Source organism: Bubalus bubalis, chromosome 20 (genome assembly GCF_019923935.1).
Source record: "Bubalus bubalis isolate 160015118507 breed Murrah chromosome 20, NDDB_SH_1, whole genome shotgun sequence".
In the NCBI taxonomy this organism is placed as follows: domain Eukaryota; kingdom Metazoa; phylum Chordata; class Mammalia; order Artiodactyla; family Bovidae; genus Bubalus; species Bubalus bubalis.
In genome coordinates this window covers 41,956,225-41,977,623 of record NC_059176.1, presented here as the reverse complement: position 1 = coordinate 41,977,623, position 21,399 = coordinate 41,956,225, and the positions used below count along the sequence as shown (strand labels likewise).

The 21,399-nt window shown below is 45.8% G+C and overlaps 1 protein-coding gene across 1 annotated transcript in view; it reads right to left on the bottom strand.

The window, feature by feature from the left end:
• Positions 1 to 21,399, bottom strand: part of FAM189A1 (family with sequence similarity 189 member A1) — a 242,225-nt gene that overhangs the window by 119,234 nt on the left and 101,592 nt on the right. Inside the window, exon 2 of the mRNA XM_025271827.3 lies at positions 4,320 to 4,376. Coding sequence (XP_025127612.3) covers positions 4,320 to 4,376 — 57 coding nt within the window. The remainder of the gene's footprint in view (positions 1 to 4,319; positions 4,377 to 21,399) is intronic.

Sequence of the window (21,399 nt, the reverse complement as noted above, 5' to 3'; positions counted from 1 at the left end):
AAAATATGTCTAATTTACTTTAAGAACTGTACTGAAGTGCAATTTGTTACTTATGAAAACAAATTCTAAAAATGTTTTTAACCCATGGTTATTAGCTTCTCAATAGTTTTAGTTATTACAAGCAAACTAGTGGTCAGGTCAATACTACCCACTCAAGCTCTTTTTTATTAAGTATATAGCATTCCCCTTTTATCTGAAATAAATACATCTCAAGACCTCAGGTAGACACCTGATATGGCAGACAGTACCAAATCCTATATATAACACTATGCCTGCATGTGCGCTAATTCACTTCAGTTGTGTCTGACTCTTTGCGACCCCATGGACTATAGCCCTCCAGGCTCCTCTGTCCATGGGATTCTCCAGGCAAGACTACTGGAGTGGGTTGCCATGCCCTCCTCCAGGGGATCTTCCTGGTCTAGGGATCGAATCTGCCTGCACTGCAGGCAGATTCTTTACCACTGAGCCACCAGGGAAGCCCATATATCACTATACACTTGTGATAAAGCTTACTTTAAAAGTCAAGCATGGTAAGAGGTTAACAGTAATAACTAATAATAAAATGGAATAATTATATTAATGTACTATAATAAAATTTATGTGAATGTGGTCTCTCTTGAATGTCTTTCTGTACAAATTTAATGCCTTTTCCTTCTTAACTAAGCACTCATCATGCACTGTGGCCATAACTTTTGCAGTTTGAGGTGTGATAGCAAAAGTAGCATGAATTTCTCTTTCCTTCTTCACAATTTCACAGATAGAATATGATCTGTTCTTACTGTGGATCTTGGCAAATTTGGCAGACGCTTTTTCTTTCCTTAAGAAGTCTAGCACTTTTACCTTTTCACTTAAAAGAAGCAATTTATGGCTTCTCTCTGGAGTATCCAATTGTTGGCATCACTACTCTTGAGCTTTGGGACTATCATTAAGTAAAATGGTCACTGTTCCAGGGTCACTGGAACACAGCACTGATATACTACGACAGTCCATATGATAACCCAGAGAGCTGCAGAGCGATGGACAGGCGAGATTGGCTGGACAAACGGAAGATTCACATCCCAAGGACAAGGCTTGGGATTTCATCACCATAGTCAGAACAGCTTGAAATTGGAAACTTCTGAATTGTTTCCTTCTGGAATCTAATATATTTGACTGCAATTGAGGATGGGTAATTGAAACCATGTAAAATGGGACAGTGGATGGGGGGGGATGGGGGGGCTCCTATAATTCCTGTGATTATGTGTGAAACTGTTTCCAGTATTGATAATATAAGCAATCACAAGACATTTCACTGAATCTCTGAAAAAATGAGCTAATCAGAGCTATATAATCTGAATCGTAATTGGCATCTAGCACAATGAGAAACCTTTTATGGTTTGATGTAAGGAAGACAATTATCTCAATCATAGGAGACACTCATCACATTGAAAAAAATGAATGTGGAAAAAAGCCATGTGAACACACACACACACTACTGGTGAAGTGCCTGTGAGGCTTCAGCATTTGGAAAAGGCTCCCAGAAGATGCAATGGCAGAAAGTCACAACATCTTCCTCTGCCTGCATAACAGGCACCTGCTGGGAAGGGTGGACTCCTTCCCACCCCATCAGCCAGCCTGCTGCCCCCGCCCAGCCTTTTCCCCAGCAGAAGCCCCCTACCCTCCGCAGCACATCAGTTACTCCAGGGGCTGGCTGGAGGGCAGAAGAGAGGGTAAGCAGATTATCGCCTTTGTGGTGATGGATGGAAACTAGGTTGTTGGTGACTGGCACACTGCAATGTACATGAAAGTACAAATATAAAGTTCACATGAAACTTATATGATGCTATAAACCAATGTCACCTTGATAAAAATAAATCTTAAAAAAATGAATCATTTAAATCAAGGCTTTGGAATTTTTGAGCTGAGACTCTAGACAAGGCACTTACCTTTCTAAGTCTTCCTTTTTTTTCTGGAAGATGGGGATAAAAACAGTGTATTGTACTCACAGGGACACTGTGTGGACAAGCTCGGGTATCCCTCCCATGCAGGGCTTAGCATGTAGGCAATGCCTGGTACATGGTCCCTGTTAACCGTATTTTAAGGATGGGCCCTACATGTCGTGGAGCACAATGCGGGGCTTTGATTCAGACGCTTGGAGGAGGGGAACCCCCACATCCTGGGGGGAAGGAGGGCTTCCAGGGGGCAGCAATGAGTGAGCCCTAGTGAGTGGCTGGGCAGAGGCTAGAGGGGTCTGGGAGGAAGTATCAGTTAGGGGCCAACACATAGGAAGCCCAGAGGGTCCAGGTGAGGCTGGGCAGGGAGGAGGGCTAAGATCACGTCAATGCTCACGGTTCAGAGAGTGAGTTTTTTTGCTAATAAATCAAGAGATTTCATTGCCCTGGTCAACAGATAGACGAGTGTTCTTATAGCAGAGACAGTACGCTCTCCATCAAGACTCTGCTCTCCCTCCATGACGCAGGTGCCTCTGGGAGGGACCTGTCCAGGGAGGGACCATCTTTTCCAGCTTCCTCCCCAGCCAGATGCCCCCTGGGCTCTGTGACAAGCCTCCCCTCCCCCGCCACACCCCCATGGTGTGCCATGCAAGCATGAATGTCCCTTTCAGGCTAAGGAAGTCAAGAAGCACATGGTTCTCCACAATCCTCTCCCCTTCACTGAAATGCAGGGGACTCCATAAGTCTGGAGAGTGTAGGACCCCTGGCAGAAGCAAGTGGGATCTCTGAATCACTGTGTGGGAGGAACAACCTGCTGCTTGGGAGGCCCCTCTGGACAGGAGCAGGAGACAGATGTGCATGGCATTAAGACACTGAAAGTCTGGGGTCTGTGACAGCAGTTGGTACCACTCTAATCCAATCCCTTACATCCTTGAGTTGGTGAAGCAGTCAAACTAGGGGTGTCTTCCTTCCTCCTCAGCTACCTGGAGAGCAGCTAGACCCACAAGGCTGCGGAGCCAGCATCTGGAAGGTTCAGCTGTGGCTGCTCCCACTAGGGCTGCCCTCCTGGGATGAAGGCCCCAGACCCACCCTATTGCTATTGACCTGCCCCCAGGTCATACCCCAGCCATCTGCACAAGGAGTCCTGACCACTCAGGAGCCCCCAGCACATGCATCCTTCACGGTGAGATGCCCAGTCCTGTGAGAAGCTCTGTCCCCAGGCTGGGCTGAGGTGGGCGTGCTGAAGGAGGTCACCTTTCCTCTGTTCAGAGGCCAGGCAGAGGGTTTGCTCTGTTCATACAATGGGGACTGGTCAGAAGGGCTGGGTAGGCTGTCCCTGTGTCCCTGAAGGGGACCCACAGCACGGCCCCCTGACCCAGTGTCTGCAGCCACCTCCCTTTGCACAAAAGCATTAGCATCTTGATATACAAGCTGAGACTGACTTGAAAGTAATCCAGCAACAGGCCTGGATAAAACAGGACCAGTCAGTGTCGATGCTGTTGAGATGGACTGGGGTACACAGGGTCCCTTATATAGTCTCTCGACTTGGGCACATATCTGAAAATGTCAAAATAAAAATTTAAAGAAAATTTCTCGATATTCTGTAGGAGAGGAGGCCCCCACAAGGAAAGTACCCCTCCCTCGCAATGCCTTTTCAGGATGTGATTAATGGTTCCTCTCACGGAGGAGGAGGTGTTTACAAAGACAAGATTTGTGGGCTTTTTTCCTATTTCCATTAATATTTAGTACATGTCATTATCTCCAAGTCTAATCACTTAAAGAAGAGATTTTAAATAATTGATTACTACAAAAGAGGAGGCCGTCTTTTTCATGATCCATCAAAAGCCGGAAAACCTCTTCGCTTAGTCCTGATGTGGACATATAAATACATTAATGCACACGCTGAGAAGCACACACACACACAGATCAATAGACACAAATTGGCTCTGGGTACTTTTCAGAGGGAAAAACCATCATCCTTGTCCCACCTCTGGTGTAGCACGCCCCCTCCCCAGCACAAGGCCCCAGCCCCCTTGAGACAGGGCTCCAGGGGCACCTCTTTCTTCCTTCTTTCTTTCAAAGAAACACCTATGCAAATAAATAGGATCACCATGCAGAGTTTCACAATCACCAAGACATGCAGAAAGGTAACATTTCTGGAACTCGGATGAGCTACACCTGGCCATGTGATCACACCCATGTGTGCGAGCATGTTTACCCGTTTAGAGACAACACCTGTGTCCACGCTCTTTAAAATGCCCATGTTGGTGACATGTCCTCCAAGAGGGCAAGACCACATGGACATGAGTGAGGACCTGCAGAGGCAGGAGGCCGATGCCTTGAAAGCACTCATGGCTCCAGGGCCACACGAGACAAGGTGCCACTTACCACGAGGGACAGGGGCCGCTTCCAGGAGACGACGCCGATGAGGCCTGACAGCAGCACCTGGAAGAGAGAGCAGGCCGTGAGGAGCTGCCAGGACTTGTCTGGAGCACAGCGCGGGCAGAGCGGTCATGGTTGAGGGTTCGTCCCTCCTACAGTCACGCCTGAGGCCACTGCTCAGGGCTTGAGGTGACCGGCTCACAGAAACGTCGAGAGCAGACAAGCTTTCTGATCGAGCCTCCCCAGCCTTCTCACCAAGTCCTGAGAGACACGTGCCGTGTGATTCAGCATCACACAGAGCACCAGACACACTGCTTTGGGGACAGTGGTGATGTCCCCACTCTCTGGTCACCTGCCACCTGCATGGAAGCCCACAGGCCCCCTCTGCCCTCCCTCACCTGGGCCCCTGCCCCTGCAGGGGCCTCCTCTTCACTCCCGCCCACCAAGGAGACTCCCACACTTCTCACCCTGGCTCTGAGCTGCCTGCTCCTGGCCCCGCCCGTTCTCTGGCCCCCAGACCCACCAAGCATGTCCCCCCAGCACATCCCCCGCAGCACCCCGTCCACCCAGGCTCCCATATGTCTGCTGCCTTCAGGAGAACCATCCTCAGCTCCTGGCCCACCTATCTCCTGGGCTGCCCCCCAGGCCCCCATTAGACCCACACTCCCTGCTGTCCACATTCCCAGTCTCCTTATGTCCAGGAAAGGCCGCCAGATCACAGAGACACAGCTGCTCCTCACCCACTGCAATCTGCCTTCAGGGGTGTCACCAAATGGGAGAGATGGGCCGTTGCTCCTTGACTTTCCATGGAGGGCCTGGGCCAGGCTGGAGCGGCCAGGCTGCACTTGCCCCCTAGAATTCCAAAAGGACTGAGCCCCAGGCTCGGAGGAGAACACGCAACTGAATGGACCCACAAGGTCCCATTGTTGACAGAGCCCAGTTCACCCCTGGGACCTCGGCACAGAGCAGAACCAAGTCTCACGTCCAGCAGCCTCCAGCTATCCGCCAAGAGCCACACTGGTCTCAGACGTCCAGCAACACCCAGACCAGTGGTCTCACATGAAAAACATTAAACCTTAACCACACACACAGATAAAGATGAACTAAAGAGCTTCAGCGTGTGCTGCTTCCAAGCCTGTCATATCTGCCTCCTCTCTGCAGTGCACACGCCGCTTTCACACACAGCCGATGCTGCAAACATTACTGACAGCCGTGTTCCCACCTCTGAACCTCCTCACTCCATGATGCCCCAGCCCAGCCCCCTCCATCACAGAACTGCCAGCTGCTGTCCCCCAGGCTCTCCCAGGCCAGGTCTCCATCACGCCTCTCCCTGTACCTCTGAAGCTGCTCACTTCCCTTCTCACCCACACTCCACCTCTCAGAACCTGCTCTGGTGCCCAATGCGTCCTCCTCCATGGACACACGACTCCCCCAGGTCATGTTCCGATGGTAAGCTGGCATTCCTCCTAAGGACATGCTGCTGAGACTCACTGTCACTCCGTGCCCGAGAGCGCAGACCCTGACCTCTTGTCTCCACCTCCAACCTTCTCCTGGAGGGTCCACGTTTCTGCCAACCCCGCCATCCTCATCTGAGCCATGGTGCGTTTAGGACCTGCTGTCCTGAGGCTGGGTCTGCTCTTCCTCTCAACACCTCTCCCCTCTGCCTGTGCTGGCTCTCAGGACTCACCTACCTGGATGGGGGCACTCCGCCACTTACCTACCTCTGCCCCCCACTCACTGGAGCCTTGCTGGATGTCTCCACCAGGTGCACGTCACCTTCCTGGCTGGACCAGATAATCCCACACAGTCCGGTCCCTGATTCCCCACAATCACTGCCCAGAGGGACTCTCTACTCCTGTCCTGGCCATTGTGGGCACCAAAGTCACAGCATTTCTCAAAGGGAACCCCTGTGGGCTATCTCCCCTCCACACTCAGCACTCCCCTCCTGTCGCTGGCCCCCTGCCTCAGCCCCACCCCTTTCTCTTCCCTCTGGCCAAGCTCTGGGGGCTCCGGCTCTGACCCCACCATTCCCCCTAGGATGGGACCTCCAGAGTGCCCTCTGTCTGCCCTTCACGACAACACTGGCTGTGCCCAGACTGAGCCGGTAGGGAGGCTGAAGGTTCTCCAACCATTTCCCAGAAGACGTCCACTTAAGCTTTGCCTTCTCCTTCCCCTTCTAATAGACGAAATCTCACCCATCCTCTGAGACACAGCCCAATACCTCCTCACCCAGGAAGGGCCCAGGAATTCAAGTGAACCTAGGGGCCCCACTGAACTCTCCAACCACCCAAGACCTCTCAAGACCTCTCTGATATGCGAAGACAGAACTCCTTCAAATTCTAAGGTGAAGCTGCCAAAACTATGAAATCTCTACAGTGACCAGCCCACTTAAAACAAGGATGTTACCATCTTCCAAAGAGCAAGGGTTTCTAAACACAAAGGAAATTAAAAGCACTTATCTTAGGCCACAGTAAAAAATTCTCAGCTTTTCCTATCTTCATCATGAAGTCACTTATTCATTTTTTTGGCTGTGCCAGGTCATGGCTGCAGCAAAGGGGATCTTTGTTGCAATATGCGAACTCTTAGCTGTGGCATGTGGGGTCTAGTTTCCTAATCAGGAATCAAACTTGGGCCCCCTGCATCTGAAGCACTGAGTCTTAGACGCTGGACCACCAGAATTTCCCGTCGTGAAGTTATCATTCTCAAAAATATACTCTAATTTTACTTCCAGCAAACATGGACAATTTGGCTTACTGAGTATAATTTACATTTCTGAATGTCATTAATAACTATAATTAGGAATGGATCCAAGCCCCTATACAAAGGCAAAGAATAAAACCACCACTCCGCAGTGAGGCAGGCGGATGCTGACTTTGTGTAATGCCGTCCCCTTGAGTGTAAGTAAGGCGTGCTAGCCCCTGACCCTCCCCAGGGATTGCATCCTGACATAATGTTGCCCTGGTAACACCCTGACTGCAGCCCTGTGGGACCCTGGCCAGGTGATCCTGCTAAGCCATGTCCAGATTCCTGACCCTAGAGATCTATGAGATGATAAATGGGTGTCATGTTAAGCTGTGAAGTTTGCGGTAATTTGCTCTGCAGAAGAAAATGAATTGTTATTGACTGATTGTCTGTGTCTCCCCAAACCCGTACTGTCAAGTCCTAACCCACAAGGTGCTGGTACCTGGAGGTAGGACCTTCAGGAGGTGATCAGGGTTAGACTGGGGCCTCATGATGGCACAGCAGGATTATAGGAAGAGAAGGAAAGGATCTCTCTCCACATGTACATACTGTGGAAAGGCCACATGAGGCACAGAGAAGGGAACTGTCTACAAGCTAGGAAGAGGGCCTGCCCTCCACAGAACCTGCCCACAGCAGTATCTTGATCACTGACTTCCCAACTCCAGACCTACAGGAAATACATTTCTGTTTAGTTGACCCAGTCTATGATATTTTTTATTTAATTTTTGTTTTATGTTGGGGCATAGCTGATTTTGGAGAAGGAAATGGCAATCCACAGCAGTATTATTGCTTGGGAAATCCCATGGACTGAGGAGCCTGGTGAGATACAGTCAATGGGGTCACAAAGAGTCAGACACAACTGAAGCGACTAAAACAATGAAACATAGTTGATTTACAATATTATGTTAGTTTCAGGTATATAACAAAGTGATTTAATTATACATATACACATATCCGTGTTTCCCTAGTGGCTCAGAGAGTAAAGAACCTGCCTGCCAATACAGGCAGATGTAAAAGATGCAGGTTCAATCCCTGGGTCAGGGAGATCCCCTAGAGAAGGGAAAAGCAACCCACTCCAGTATTTTTGCCTGGAGAATCCCAAGGACAGAGGAACCTGGTGAGCTACAGTCCATGGGGTCGCAAAGACTCAGACACAACTGAGTGACTAACACACACACACACAAATATCCATTCTTTTTCTGAAATTTTTCCTATATAGATTATTACAGAATATTGAGTAGAGTTTCCTGTGTTTTACCAGTAGGTCCTTATTGATTACCTACTTTATATACAGTAGTGTATGCATATTAATCCCAAACTCCTAATTTATCCCTCCAGCAACACCCTCCCCCCGACTGTTCCTCTTTGGTAACAAAAAATTTGGTTTTGCTAACTGTAGGTGTGTTTCTGCTGTGTAAATAAGTTAATTTGCATTATTTTTTAATTCTACATATATGCGAGATCATGACATTTATCTTTGTCTGACTTACTTCACTCAGCATGACAATTTCCAGGTCAATCCATATTGCTGCAAATGGCATTATTTCTATATTTTGTTGCTCCAGCCTGAGCTTACTAATACACTAACATATCCAATGAACACGAGTTTTAGCAAACGCTGGGAGATGGTGAAGAACAGAGAAGCCTGGCATGCTGCAGTCCATGGGGTTGCAAAAGTGAGACAGGACTGAGCCACTGAACAACAACAACAACAAACACATCCAGGGTAGGATGCTGTTTTTTCCTTAAACATCCCCTCTCCTTCTGTGTCTGCTCCCAGGAGGAGCGGATGTCTCTGCTCTCTGATACAGAAACACCGGCACCAGCTCTAACAAGGGCGGGGGGACATTGGAGTGGGGAGGAGACTTTCCAAGAGCAGATGCTAGCCTCCCCCTCCCTGAGAATGCATGTTCCCGTCCCCATGGCAACGGGGGAGGGGGTCGGGGGAGGGGGGAGGGAACCATATCTCTGCTGGTCTTAGCCTGAACTACTGTTTGCTTAGTCCCAGTAACAGGCAGAATGGTGCTCTGCCATCTCAGTAGTTTTGCAGGTTTACTTCGTCCCACTCCTGTGAGGAGCAGGATCCTGCATCTAGCTGTCCTGAAACCACCACACCTTCTGTAACCCCTGTCCCATTTAAATTGCCAGGATTCTTATTAGCAGTCTGCAGTTTACAACACTGAAGAGGGTCAGAGAAGAGGAACAGACAATTGAGTAGCTGTGAAAGCAAAGCCGAGGAGACTAGGAGAGGCATGAAGCTGCTCAGAGAGAAGGGTTAACTCTCCCAGCACCTGCGAGGTGCTGTGAGGACGGACGCCAACTGGCTCTCTTCTCCACTTCCTCACCCAGCATAAGAGAGGCGAGAGATAAAATTAGAAAGAACTTTCTGCTGTTGAGAGTAATGAGGAGGGAGATGAGACCATGAAAAGGAGAGGCATCTTCAGAGTAGAAGTCCTCCCGTTTGACTGGTGCTGCCCCGGGACACGAAGCTGGGAATAAATGAGGCCTTTATATCTTGTCTGGAAGACTAAAAAGTTCCTTTGCTGCCTAAAATCAGGAACTTCCCCCAGATCTTCCAATAGGGTTCAGAGGCAAATGGTAATTCGACATTTCAGGTAGTGAAGCAAGTCCTTCCAGAATGCAGACCTGAGAGCCAATTAAACTATTTCACAAAACATATGGCTGGCAGCCCAACAGCTACAAGTGATACAGATTTACCACCAAAAAACCATCATTCACGTGTCTGGAGAAAGACCTGTTGTTGCAATAAGGGTACAAATAGTATTCTGAGCTGCCCAAGCATGGGTGCTCAGTTGCTAAGTTGTATCTGACTCTTTGTGATCCCACAGACTATAGCCGGCCAGGCTCCTCTGTCCTTGGGATTCTCCAGGCAAGAATACTGGAGTGGTTGACATTTCCACCTCCAGAGGGATCCTGACCCAGGGATCGAACCTGTGTCTCTTACACACCCTGCACTGGCAGTCGGGTTCTCTACCAGTGAGCCACCAAAGAAGCAAAGCTGTCAGCTGATGACAAAGTTGCCCCGTGTAAGAAAAAAAAGTGTAGCATCCTATAAATATTATAAATAACTCAGGAGTCAAAAGAAAATCAGATCTGAGATACACACCACATGTTGTGCCGCAATGTGTGTCTCCTAGATGCAAATCAGCTCCTCTGTGTGTGTGTGTATGTGCGTGCATGCATGCACGTGCAGGCACAGTCCTATCTGACTCTCTGCGACTCCATGGACTGTAGCCCACCAGGCTCCTCTGTCCATGGGATTTCCCAGGCAAAAACACTGGCGTGGATAAGCCGTTCCCTTCTCCAGGGGATCTTCCTGACCAAGGGATGGAACCCTTGTCTCTTGCATCTCCAGCATAGGCAGGTGGGTTCTTTACCACTTGAACCACCTCAGGGTACCAAATTCATGTGTCTCGCCTCTGTCCATAAGATGCAGCCTTCACTGGTGCTATTTACTCTGAAATTAGGCTAGTTACTAGACCTAGTACTAGATTTTCTTATGTGATGAGTTAGTAAATGAGCACATATATTACTATGACACTTCTTAAAATAATTTAAAAGTATTTTTAAATAATACTTTGTAATCCTATGTATTTTATTTCATGCATTTAAAACCCTCATTCTGAGAAGGGCTCCGAAGGCTTCCAGAGACTGCTCTGCCAATAGTTAGGAACCCTAAATTTACAAGTCTATTTAGTGCAGATCTTTTAAGTGGCAAATCCTCTTTTTTTGTTTATCTGTAGATTTCTTACTTGACCTCATGCTTGGAAAATAGTTTTGCTGGATATACAATCCTAGCTGGACAGTTTCTTCTCTGAAGAGTGTGAAGACGTTACTTGACTATTTGGCTTCCACTGTTGCCATCAAGGAGTTGGCTGCTGTCACACTGCTGTTCCTCGAGAGGTGCTACTGCTCTCACTCTCTGAAGATTTTTAAAGCTGTCTCCCTGCCCTTGGGGGTCCTGAAGTTTTTGCATGGTATGTCTATGTGTGCAGTTTTTGTTTTATAATCCCCTTTGAGATGTACTATGTTCTGAAGGTGCCTCCCAGGTGGCGCTAGAGGCAAAGAACCCGCCTGCCAATGCAGGAGACACAAGAGCCGTGGGTTCTATCCCTGGGTTGGGAAGATCCCCTGGAGGAGGGGATGGCAAACAACTCCAGTATTCTTGCATGGAGAATTCCAAGGACAGAGGAGCCTGGTGGGTTACAGTCCATGGGGTCACAAAGAATCAGACATGACTGAAGTGACTGAGCATGCATGCACATGCTTCTGAATCTGTACATATATGTTTTTCATTAGTTTGGAGAGTTTTAGCCAACATCTCTTCAAATATCATCTCTTCTACATTCTCTTTGTCAGGGACTCCGACAGCCACACCCTGATCCTTCCTACTTCATCCTCCAATCCCTTAGTTCTTCTTTCACCCCTTCCACACAAATGCTGCTCAGTATTCCGTTCTGAATAGTTTTTTCAGGTTATTTTCCAAATGACTAACTTCCCTGCTGGCCAGCTGTTAAACATGTACATCAAAAATGGCACAGACCTAAACCCAACCAGGAGTCTCCAGCTCAAACTGGGGGCCCCGGTCAACCTGCAAAACCTTAAAAAGAAAAGAAACTAGGCTAATGCCAACCATGAACTTCTGGGTGCTTCTTTACGTAGCATCATCATGGCAAGAGCCAATAAACATATCTGTGGTTTCAGTTCAGTTCATTTCAGTTCAGTTGCTCAGTCATGTCCAACTCTTTGCGACCCCATGGACTGTAGCATGCCAGGCCTCCCTGTTCATCACCAACTCCCAGAGTTTACTCAAACTCATGTCCATTGAGTTGGTGATGTCATCCAATCATCTCATCCTCTGTTGTCCCCTTCTCCTCCTGCTTTCAATCTTTCTCAGCATCAGGGTCTTTTCAAATGAGTCAGTTCTTCACATCAGGTGGCCAAAGATTTGGAGTTTCAGCTCAGCATCAATCCTTCCAATGAATATTCAGGACTGATTTCCTTTAGGATGGACTGGTTGGATCCCCTTGCAGTCCAAGGGACTATCAAGAGTCTTCTCCAACACCACAGTTCAAAAGCATCAATTCTTCAGCACTCAGCTTTCTTTATAGTCCAACTCTCACATCCATACATGACTACTTGAGAAACCATAGCTTTGATTAGACTGACCTTTGTTGGAAAAGTAATGCTCCTGCTTTTCAATATGCTGCCTAGATTGGTCATAACTTTTCTTCCAAGGAGTAAGCATCTTTTAATTCCATGGCTGTACTCACCATTTGCAGTGATTTCTGGAGCCCCCAAAACTAAAGTCTATCATTGCTTCCATTGCTTTCCATGCTTCCATTGCTTCTATTTGCCATGAAGTGATGGGACCAGATGCCATGATCTTAGTTTTCTGAATGTTGAGCTTTAAGCCATCATTTTCACTCACCTCTTTTACTTTCATCAAGAGGCTCTTTATTTCTTCTATGCTTTCTGCCATAAGGGTGGTGTCATCTGCATATCTGAGGTTACTGATATTTCTCCCAGCAATCTTGATTCCAGCTTGTGCTTCTTCCAGCCCAGCATTTCTCATGATGTACTCTGCATAGAAGTTAAATAAGCAGGGTGACAATATAAAGTCTCGACATACTCCTTTTCCTATTTGGAACCAGTCTGTTGTTCCATGTCCAGTTCTAACTGTTGCTTCCTGACCTGCATACAGATTTCTCAGGAGGCAGGTCAGTTGGTCTGGTATTCCCATCTTTTTAAGAATTTTCCACAGTTGGTTGTGATCCACACAAAGGCTTTGGCATAGTCAATAAAGCAGAAGTAGATGTTTTTCTGGCACTCCCTTGCTTTTTCGATGATCCAGCAGATGTTGGCAATTTTATCTCTGGTTCCTCTGCCTTTTCTAAATCGAGCTTGAACGTCTGGAAGTTCATGGTTCATGTACTGTTGTTGAAGTCTGGCTTGGAGAATTTTGAGCATTACTTTGCTAGCATGTGAGATGAGTGCAATTGTGCAGTAGTTTGAACATTCTTTGGCATTGCCTTTCTTTGGGACTGGAATGAAAACTGACCTTTTCTGGTCCTGTGGACACTGCTGAGTTTTCCAAATTTGCTGGCATATTGAGTGCAGCACTTTCACAGCATCATCTTTTAGCATTTGAAATAGCTCAACTGGAATTCCATCACCTCCACTAGCTTTGTTTGTAGTGATGCTTCCTAAGGCCCACTTGACTTCACATTCCAGGATGTCTGGCTCTAGGTGAATGATCACACGATCATGATTATCTGGGTTGTGAAGATCTTTTTTGTATAGTTCCTCTGTGTATTCCTGCCACTTCTTAATATCTTCTGCTTCTGTTAGGTTCATACCATTTCTGTTAGGTCCATACCATTTCTGTCATTTCTGTGGTTTAAGAAGAATATATAATTGGAGACCAATTACACATGGGCATGATATTTTATAATATGATCAGTAAACAAAGGGCTTCTCAGTTCACAAAGAGATCAGTTACATTAATAAGAAAAAGGAACAACTCAACTGGTAAAAATGGCAAAGGATTCTGAATAGGAAATTCACATTTTTAATGGGCAATAAACATATAAACGGACGCTTAAGCCTACTCAGATTTTTTCAGAGCAAGCCAAAAGATTAACATTTTTATCAGTCAGACTGCCAATGATTTTTGGTGAAGTTTGATTGAACCCAGTGGTGCCAAGGACAGAGTGGAGGGTGGGGGAGAGTTCCTCTTGAACATTACGGATGTTGGTATAATTTGATGTAGCCTCCCTCGGGGCAATTTCATAATCCTCTCAAACTAGAAAGTGCACATACTCATGCTAAGTGATGGGAATTTAGCCCATGGATGTGCTGCCGGAGACATGCCACGTCGTTCACTGCAGAAACCTGAAACTAGTGGGTTAATATAAAGGGCTAGTTCAATAAAGCTTGATATTTATATATAACGTGAATACACACATTATGACATTTGAGGTAGCTCCGTGCGTGCTGTTGTGAGATGCTGTCAGAGATAAATAACCGACAAGACACAGCCTGATGCGTAGAGAACAAATCCCATTTGTGTAAACAGAAAGGAATGGATGCTGATACATACAGAAACAATTCTATGGAAGGAAAGACAAGAAACCTAATGATGAGAAACTGGATTGGGGAAGAGGAGAAAGGATGCCGGCTTTTAAGTATGTAACTGCTGGTGACAATGATTTTAATCTACGCATGAACTAAGTCAGGAATATTTTAAGCTATGCATACAGTTGGGCTTCCCTGGTGGCTCATATGGTAAAGAATCTGCTGGCAATGTGGGAGACCCAGGTTCAATCCCTGGGTCAGGAAGATCCCCTGGAGGAGGAAATGGCAAGCCACTCCAGTATACTTGCCTGGAGAATCCCATGGACAAAGGAGCCTGGCAGGCTACAGTCCATGGGGTCGCAACGAGTTGGAAACAACTGAGCGACTTTCACTCACTCATCCATGCAGTTTGAGCCTGTAATTCCTCTTCTAAGAATTCCAGGTACTAACTGAAGTATTATTTTTCATTCTTAAAATGGGAACCAATCTGGGTTTTCGGCAAGAGGGCCCTGTTTGTCTTTCAGGGCCTTCCAAGTGTTGCCATTAAGTATCGTTATGGAAGAACATTTAGTGCCACTCAGAAAATTTCACAGCACATAAATGAAAAAGAAGAAAAGGAAAAGCAGGCTACACAATGGTTGGGAGGGGATGATTTTCCCTTCTATTAAGTAAATAAATACACATGCTGACATGCAAACACACAGAGAAGCCAGCACCAAATCCCAAGACACGTGTGATTATCTCCCGAGGGATTCTAACTCCCTCCACGTTATTTCAAAAGCATGTTTTATACAGAAGACAGAAACTTTATTGAAACTCAGGCTAATCATGGCTGCTTCTGCCTTCTTGGGGCAGTGGTGGAGGGCCGGGGTACACCCATGTAAGTAGGAGGTAACCCCTGCCACGCCCTCTTCCCTAGGTCGGACAAGTGGGTGGGGCCAAAGTCCAGCACTTACACTGTTGGGCCCTTTGATTACAAGATATGTCAAGGTCTCTGTGGTCTTATGGCTGAGTGAAGGGGGCAGGAAATCAGGATCCCAGCACTGTGTGGGGGTCCAATGCAGACTCACAGGTGTGTGTGTAGAGCAGGAAGGCCTGGTCTCCCCAGCGAGGGGCCAGCCAGGTGGTCATGGGCAGTTCCCTGTGGGCTGCCCCTCTGTGATGAAGAATGATGAGAATTTAAGACATAAATGCAACTTCCAATGCATGCTGGACCCTCCTGATCCCTTGTTTCTCTCAGCCCAAGTGGGAAAGAAAACACCAAGTGGGCAGTTACCTCGCCTAGTCTGGCAAAGAGTATTTTATGAACCATCAGACCCTGATGCTGGGAAAGATTGAGGGCAGGAGGAGAAAGAGGTGACAGAGGGTGAGATGGTTAGATGGCATCACCGACTCAATGGACATGAGTTTGAGCAAACTCCAGGAGATGGTGAAGGACAGGGAAGCCTGGTGTGCTGCAGTCCACAGGGTTGCAAAGAGCCGGACACGACTTAGGGACTGAAGAACAGTAACATGACCCATTTACAAATCACATTGATTCTCTTCTTTTAGAACAGATTATCCTCTTTGCACAACAATAAAAACAATGTATTTGTTGATACAGAACATTAATTCCATTAAAATCGCATTACATGTAATAAAAAGCTATCAGAGTATAATTATGCAAGCAAATTCACAGATTCACATCAACTTTTGAATCCACTGGAATTACAATAGGATGCAAGCCTGTCTGGCAGATAAATTGCTCTTCTGTTTCCAGATGATTATGAATAAAGGCCACTGTGCTAATGTTATAAACCACACATGCTATTTGTGCAAATTCCATAACCCAGTACTGTGCCTTCAAGGTAACTTGGCCTGGGTTTTCCGAGGGTGAGAGGCTGTGCTCCCAAATCCTTCTCAGTCAACCCCACCCCGAGCATGCTCCCTTCTAGGAACTCCTGCCTCTGCAGCCAGTGGACTGGACCCTGCAGGATCTCTGAATTCCTGGACACTCGCAATTGCCCCTCACAGCGCCCTCTGCTGCCCAGACCTGTCCACTGAGGGGCCCGCAGACTGCCCTCCTTCAGAACTCCCACATCTGATCAGCGGTGGACTTGGGATCACCAAGTTCAGGGAATCCCCTTCCACCCTCATTGTCCCACCCCTGCATTTCCAGAACACTCTCTTGCCTAGGCTGCCCCCACCAGACCCCTACAGCCACCCTTTAACAGGAGCTCCCTTATCCCCTCCCCCAAGCTCCCTATCCCCTCCCCACTCCCCAACACACCATCTTTCCTGCAGTAACTCACTCTCACTTTCTCTTTGCATTCAAAACCCTTCTCCTGGCCTGTCTCCCTTGTGGATCTCCTAGAAAGTACTGGAAAAAGACATCATTCAAAAAGGCACATGTACCCTCAGCATTCACTGCACCACTATTTACAATAGCCAAGACATGGAAGCAACCTAGATGTCCACTGACAGAGGAATAGATAGAGAAGATGTGGTACATATATACAACAGAATATTACTCAGCCATATAAAGAATGAAATCAGGCCATTTAAAGATGCGTGGATAGACCTAGATACTGTCAAACAGAGTGAAGTTAAGTCAGAAAGAGAAAAACAAATGTCATATATTAACACATATATACGGAGTTGAGAGAGAAGTGGTACTGATGAACCTATTTGCACAGATGTAAAGACGTAGAGAACTGACATGTGGACAGAGTGGTAAGGTTACAGTGGGATGAGCTGAGAGAGCAGCACCGACATAAATACACTGTCATGTGAAATAGATGGCTAGTGGGAAGCTGCTGTATAACACAGGGAGCTCAGATCAGCGTTCTGTGATGGACCTAGAGAGGCGGGATGGGTTGGGGGCGGGTGGGTCAAGAGGGAGGTGAGATAGATAGATAGATAGATAGATAGATGTATACACATAGCTGATTCATGTTGTTGTACAGCATAAACTAACAAAGCATTGTAAAGCAACTATACTCCAATAAAAAAACAAAAAAGCTCTAACAAAGAAACTATTCCACACTGAAATAAGACTGTCAGACTGTCTTAAGTTTCTAGGCCTACATGCAGTTATCTGAATAAAGAAAAGAAACTTCCATGTGGGCAATATATATAAGTAGTATATATTATCTTGCAAATATAACTCATGGCTATTTTCCATATAAATCATCTCAAATCAAGATTTGATTTTCTCTAACAGCTCTAGTCTAAAAAGAAGAGTTATGAACAGAAGTAAAAAAGACACATGCATTCACTGTTTCTTTAATTGTATTTTCTGCAAAACTCTGCTGTTCTATTTTTAATATTTGATTACAGCATCAACAGAGCTATATTCCACAAAAGCAATTATGTTTTGCTCAGCAAAAAATCAGAACAGAATAATATGTGGCATACTAACAACTGCAAGAATAGAAGCAATTTAGAACATTTTGGAATAATGATTGGGGTAATTTTTCAGGATTTACAGAAAACACAGTTTAACAACATACTACCCATGGAGTCTACTGCAATGTTTAAGTTATGTGCTATACAAACCAAAAATGCACAGAGAGCCCAGTTTTTTATCAAAAAAAATAACAGCACTGGAAACACCTAAGCTTTTATCTCACACTTCCTACTCATCGGCTCTCTCTGTGTAGAAAAAACAGCATTTAATTTAAAGTGCTTTCCTTTTCTTTAAGGTCTAATGGTCTATCAAGTAATGAAGTGGAATTGTACAGCTAACACAGGGAAGGCAAACCGGTGGCAACCCCCTGCCCCATAACCGGAGAGACCACACTGATCTAAGACGGCAGTGCTCCCAGCAGACGCCACCTCAGGATCCTCGCCAACACAGTCTTCCAGGTGCCATGACTCAGAATTTGCGTTGGCAGGTCACATCTCGCCTACTTGAAGGTCCTCAACAAACAGGCCGGGGCAGTTGGGGGTGCCCCTAAAGGCAGTCATGCTTGCAGAGGTCTTCCATGTCCAGGCAGCACGGAGAGGTCAGTAGCACATCAGTGTTCTCATCAAGAACAACCTGAAGGGCTTTCCTGGTGGTCCAGTGGTAAAGAATCTGCCTGCCAATGCAGGGGGCATGGTTTCCATCCCTGTTCCGGGAACTAAGATCCCATATGCTGCGGAGCAACTAAGCCCGTGTGCCACAAATGCTGAGCCTGCACTCCAGAGCCCATGCTTCACAACAAGAGAAGTGACCACACTTCAGCTACAGAGCAGCCCCTGCTCACCACAACTAGAGAACACCCATGCACAGCAACAAAGACCCAGCACAGCCAGATAAAGTTTAAAAGAAAAAAACAAAATGTGAAAAGTTAGACAAACTATGGAAATCAACTCCTTGAAACAGCTTCAAGCAATGAAATTCAGAGATGCCACAGTAAGGAGAGACCCTCCCTGCTGAAGGGATTCTAGCCTCCATAGCTTCTTTAATCCTACAGACACAAGCAGGAGTCCTGGCATGACTGGAAGAGACCTGGGGTTCAAGCATGGGGTTGGCTTTCCCCTCCGGTCATGTTTCACATTCCGAGGGCAAAAGACGTAAATCTTAACCAAAGAGCTTCTGAAAGCACAGTGAAGACAAAGATTTGTAATCCGGAAACCCCAGAGGGCTGTGAAGAACACAAAAGACTCTTGTCTGGAAGCCCTAAAAGGTCGGTGCTCAGAACAAGATGCGGTTTACCTGGGCTGCAGACCAGCTTTGACGCAGCAGAGCCTGGATGGTTGAAGGTGGTGGCCACCAGGTAAGGAAGTCAGTCAACCAATTTCAAAACAGTTACCATGCCCAAGAAAACAGAGAAAAAGATGAGCATAATAAATGAGAGGAAGACTTTCACCAGGTAATTCCAGTCTTTAAAAATGGAACTAAAAAAAAAAACAAACCAGTATCTAAAATCAGTAACTCAACAGAAGGGTTTGACAGAAAATTAGACACAACAGGAAGATGGGACTAGTCAACTAGAAGACAGGTCGATTAAAACAGACACCCAAGCTAAAACAGAAAACAGGGAGTCTGGAATGAATATGCACATGTTGCTATATTTTAAATGGATAACCAACAAGGACCTACTGTACAGCACAGGGAACTCTGTTCAATGTCATGTGGCAGCCTGGATGGGAGGGGAGTTTGGGGAAGAATGGATACATGTATATGTACAGCTGAGTCACTTCATGGTCCATCTGAAACTATCACAACACTGTTAATCAGCTATACCCCGATATAAAATTATAAGTTAAAAGAACAGTATTATAGAGGAAGTATAACATAACAAAAGGCCTAACATTTGTGATTTAGACCCCAGAAAGAGAAAACAAGAATAGGGTGGAAGAAAGAATGGCTGACAATTTTCCAAAATAAACAAAATATCAAATCAGCCAAGCTGGCTTACTACAGAAACTGACAGACAGATTACATAAAAGAGAAAATCTTAAAAGCAGTAAAGGGTAGATTTTGACACACACACATTATCTTCAAAGAAGTAACAAAAAGACTGAAAGTCAATTTCTAACAGAAATGATGGAAACCACCTTTAAAGTTCAGATAAAAAAATAACTGCCAATGGAAACCACCTTTAAAGTTCAGGAAAAAAAAAAATAACTGCCAACGTAGAATTCTATAACGAAGAAAACATCCTTCAAAAGATGAAGATGAAATTAAGACTTCTTCTGACAATCCAACAGAATTTGTCACCAGCAAACCTGCACCAGGAAAAAGGAAAGGAAAATGACCCTGAGGGAAGCCAGATACACCAGAAGGAATAAAGACCGATGAAAAGGGTGAATGAATACTGACTGCAGCCAAATCTTAGAGGCTCTGAAAATGACAGGTGGTACTGACCAGTTAGTCCTAAAGGAAATCAACCCTGCATATTCAGTGGAAGGACTGATGCTGAACCTCCAATTCTTTGGCCACCTGATGCAAAGAGCCGACTTACTGGGAAAAAGGCTCTGATGCTGGGAAAGATTGAGGGCAGGAGGAGAAGGGGATGATAGAGGATGAGATGGTTGGATGGCATCACCAACTCAATGGACAGGAGTCTGAGCAAACTGCAGGAGATGGTGAAGGACTGCAGAGATGGTATGGTACAGTCCATGGGGTCACAAAGAGTCGGACATGACTGAGTGACTGAACATCAACAATAACTATATACACATAATATATAAGCACAGGAAAGGAAACAGTTCAACTGTGAATAACTGGGCCTTCTCCAAATATGACCTTGGACTCTTTTTAATTCAAATCCATATTTAACACTGTGCATAACGGTTTCTGCACTGCACACTCTACGCAGGGAATGCTGGCACAGGAAATCACAGTGGGAACTCAGAAAGAGATAGGATAGAGTGCTTTTTTAAAACTGAAAACCTTTCTCTGACTATATAAATAACATATACTCATGTTGCTGAATTTACATAACATGAAAAATTATACAGAGGAGAAAATAAAATTCACCCATACTACCACATCCAGAGAAACCAACGACAATCTTCAAGTGTATTTACCTTGCTTTTTCCTATTCACAAAGTTCATTTTATTTTAATAAAGACTTTGCTCAGAGTACACAGTTTTTCATTTAGAAATATACTGTGGACATCTATGGACACTAATCCTCCAATGATAGAGTGTCTCGTTCTTCTAATTCTACTGTACATTCTATTTCTACCATCAAAACCCACCGGACAAGATCTATCAACTTTTTTATTAAGGCATATTTGAGTTACAACATTACGTTAATTTCAAGCATACAACACAGTGATTCACAACTTTTAGAGGTTATGCTTCATTTACAGTTATTTAAAATACTGGCTATATCCCTGAGCTCTACAGTGTAACCTTTAGCATGTTTATGCCTCTTTTCCCTGGTGACTCAGGCAGTAAAGAATCTGCCTCAATGCAGGAGACACAGGTTCGATCCTTGGGTCAGGAAGATCCCCTGGAGAAGGGAATGGCAATCCACTCCAGTATTCTTGCATGGAGAATCCCACGGAGAGAGGAGCCTGGCAGGCTACAGTCCATGGGGTCACAAAGACTCAGACACGACTGAGTGACGAACAATTTTGCTATTTTGCTCAAGTTTTCTATTTGTTTGTTATTTCCTTTTTCTACCCATTTGAAAATTACACATCTATTTGCTATTCAAATTTTAAAATACCTATATGAAAACATATACCTAGCATGTGTATATCAGTGGCACATATACCCACAAGCTCTAGGCAAGAGGCAAGATTTTCTACTCTACCAAACCTC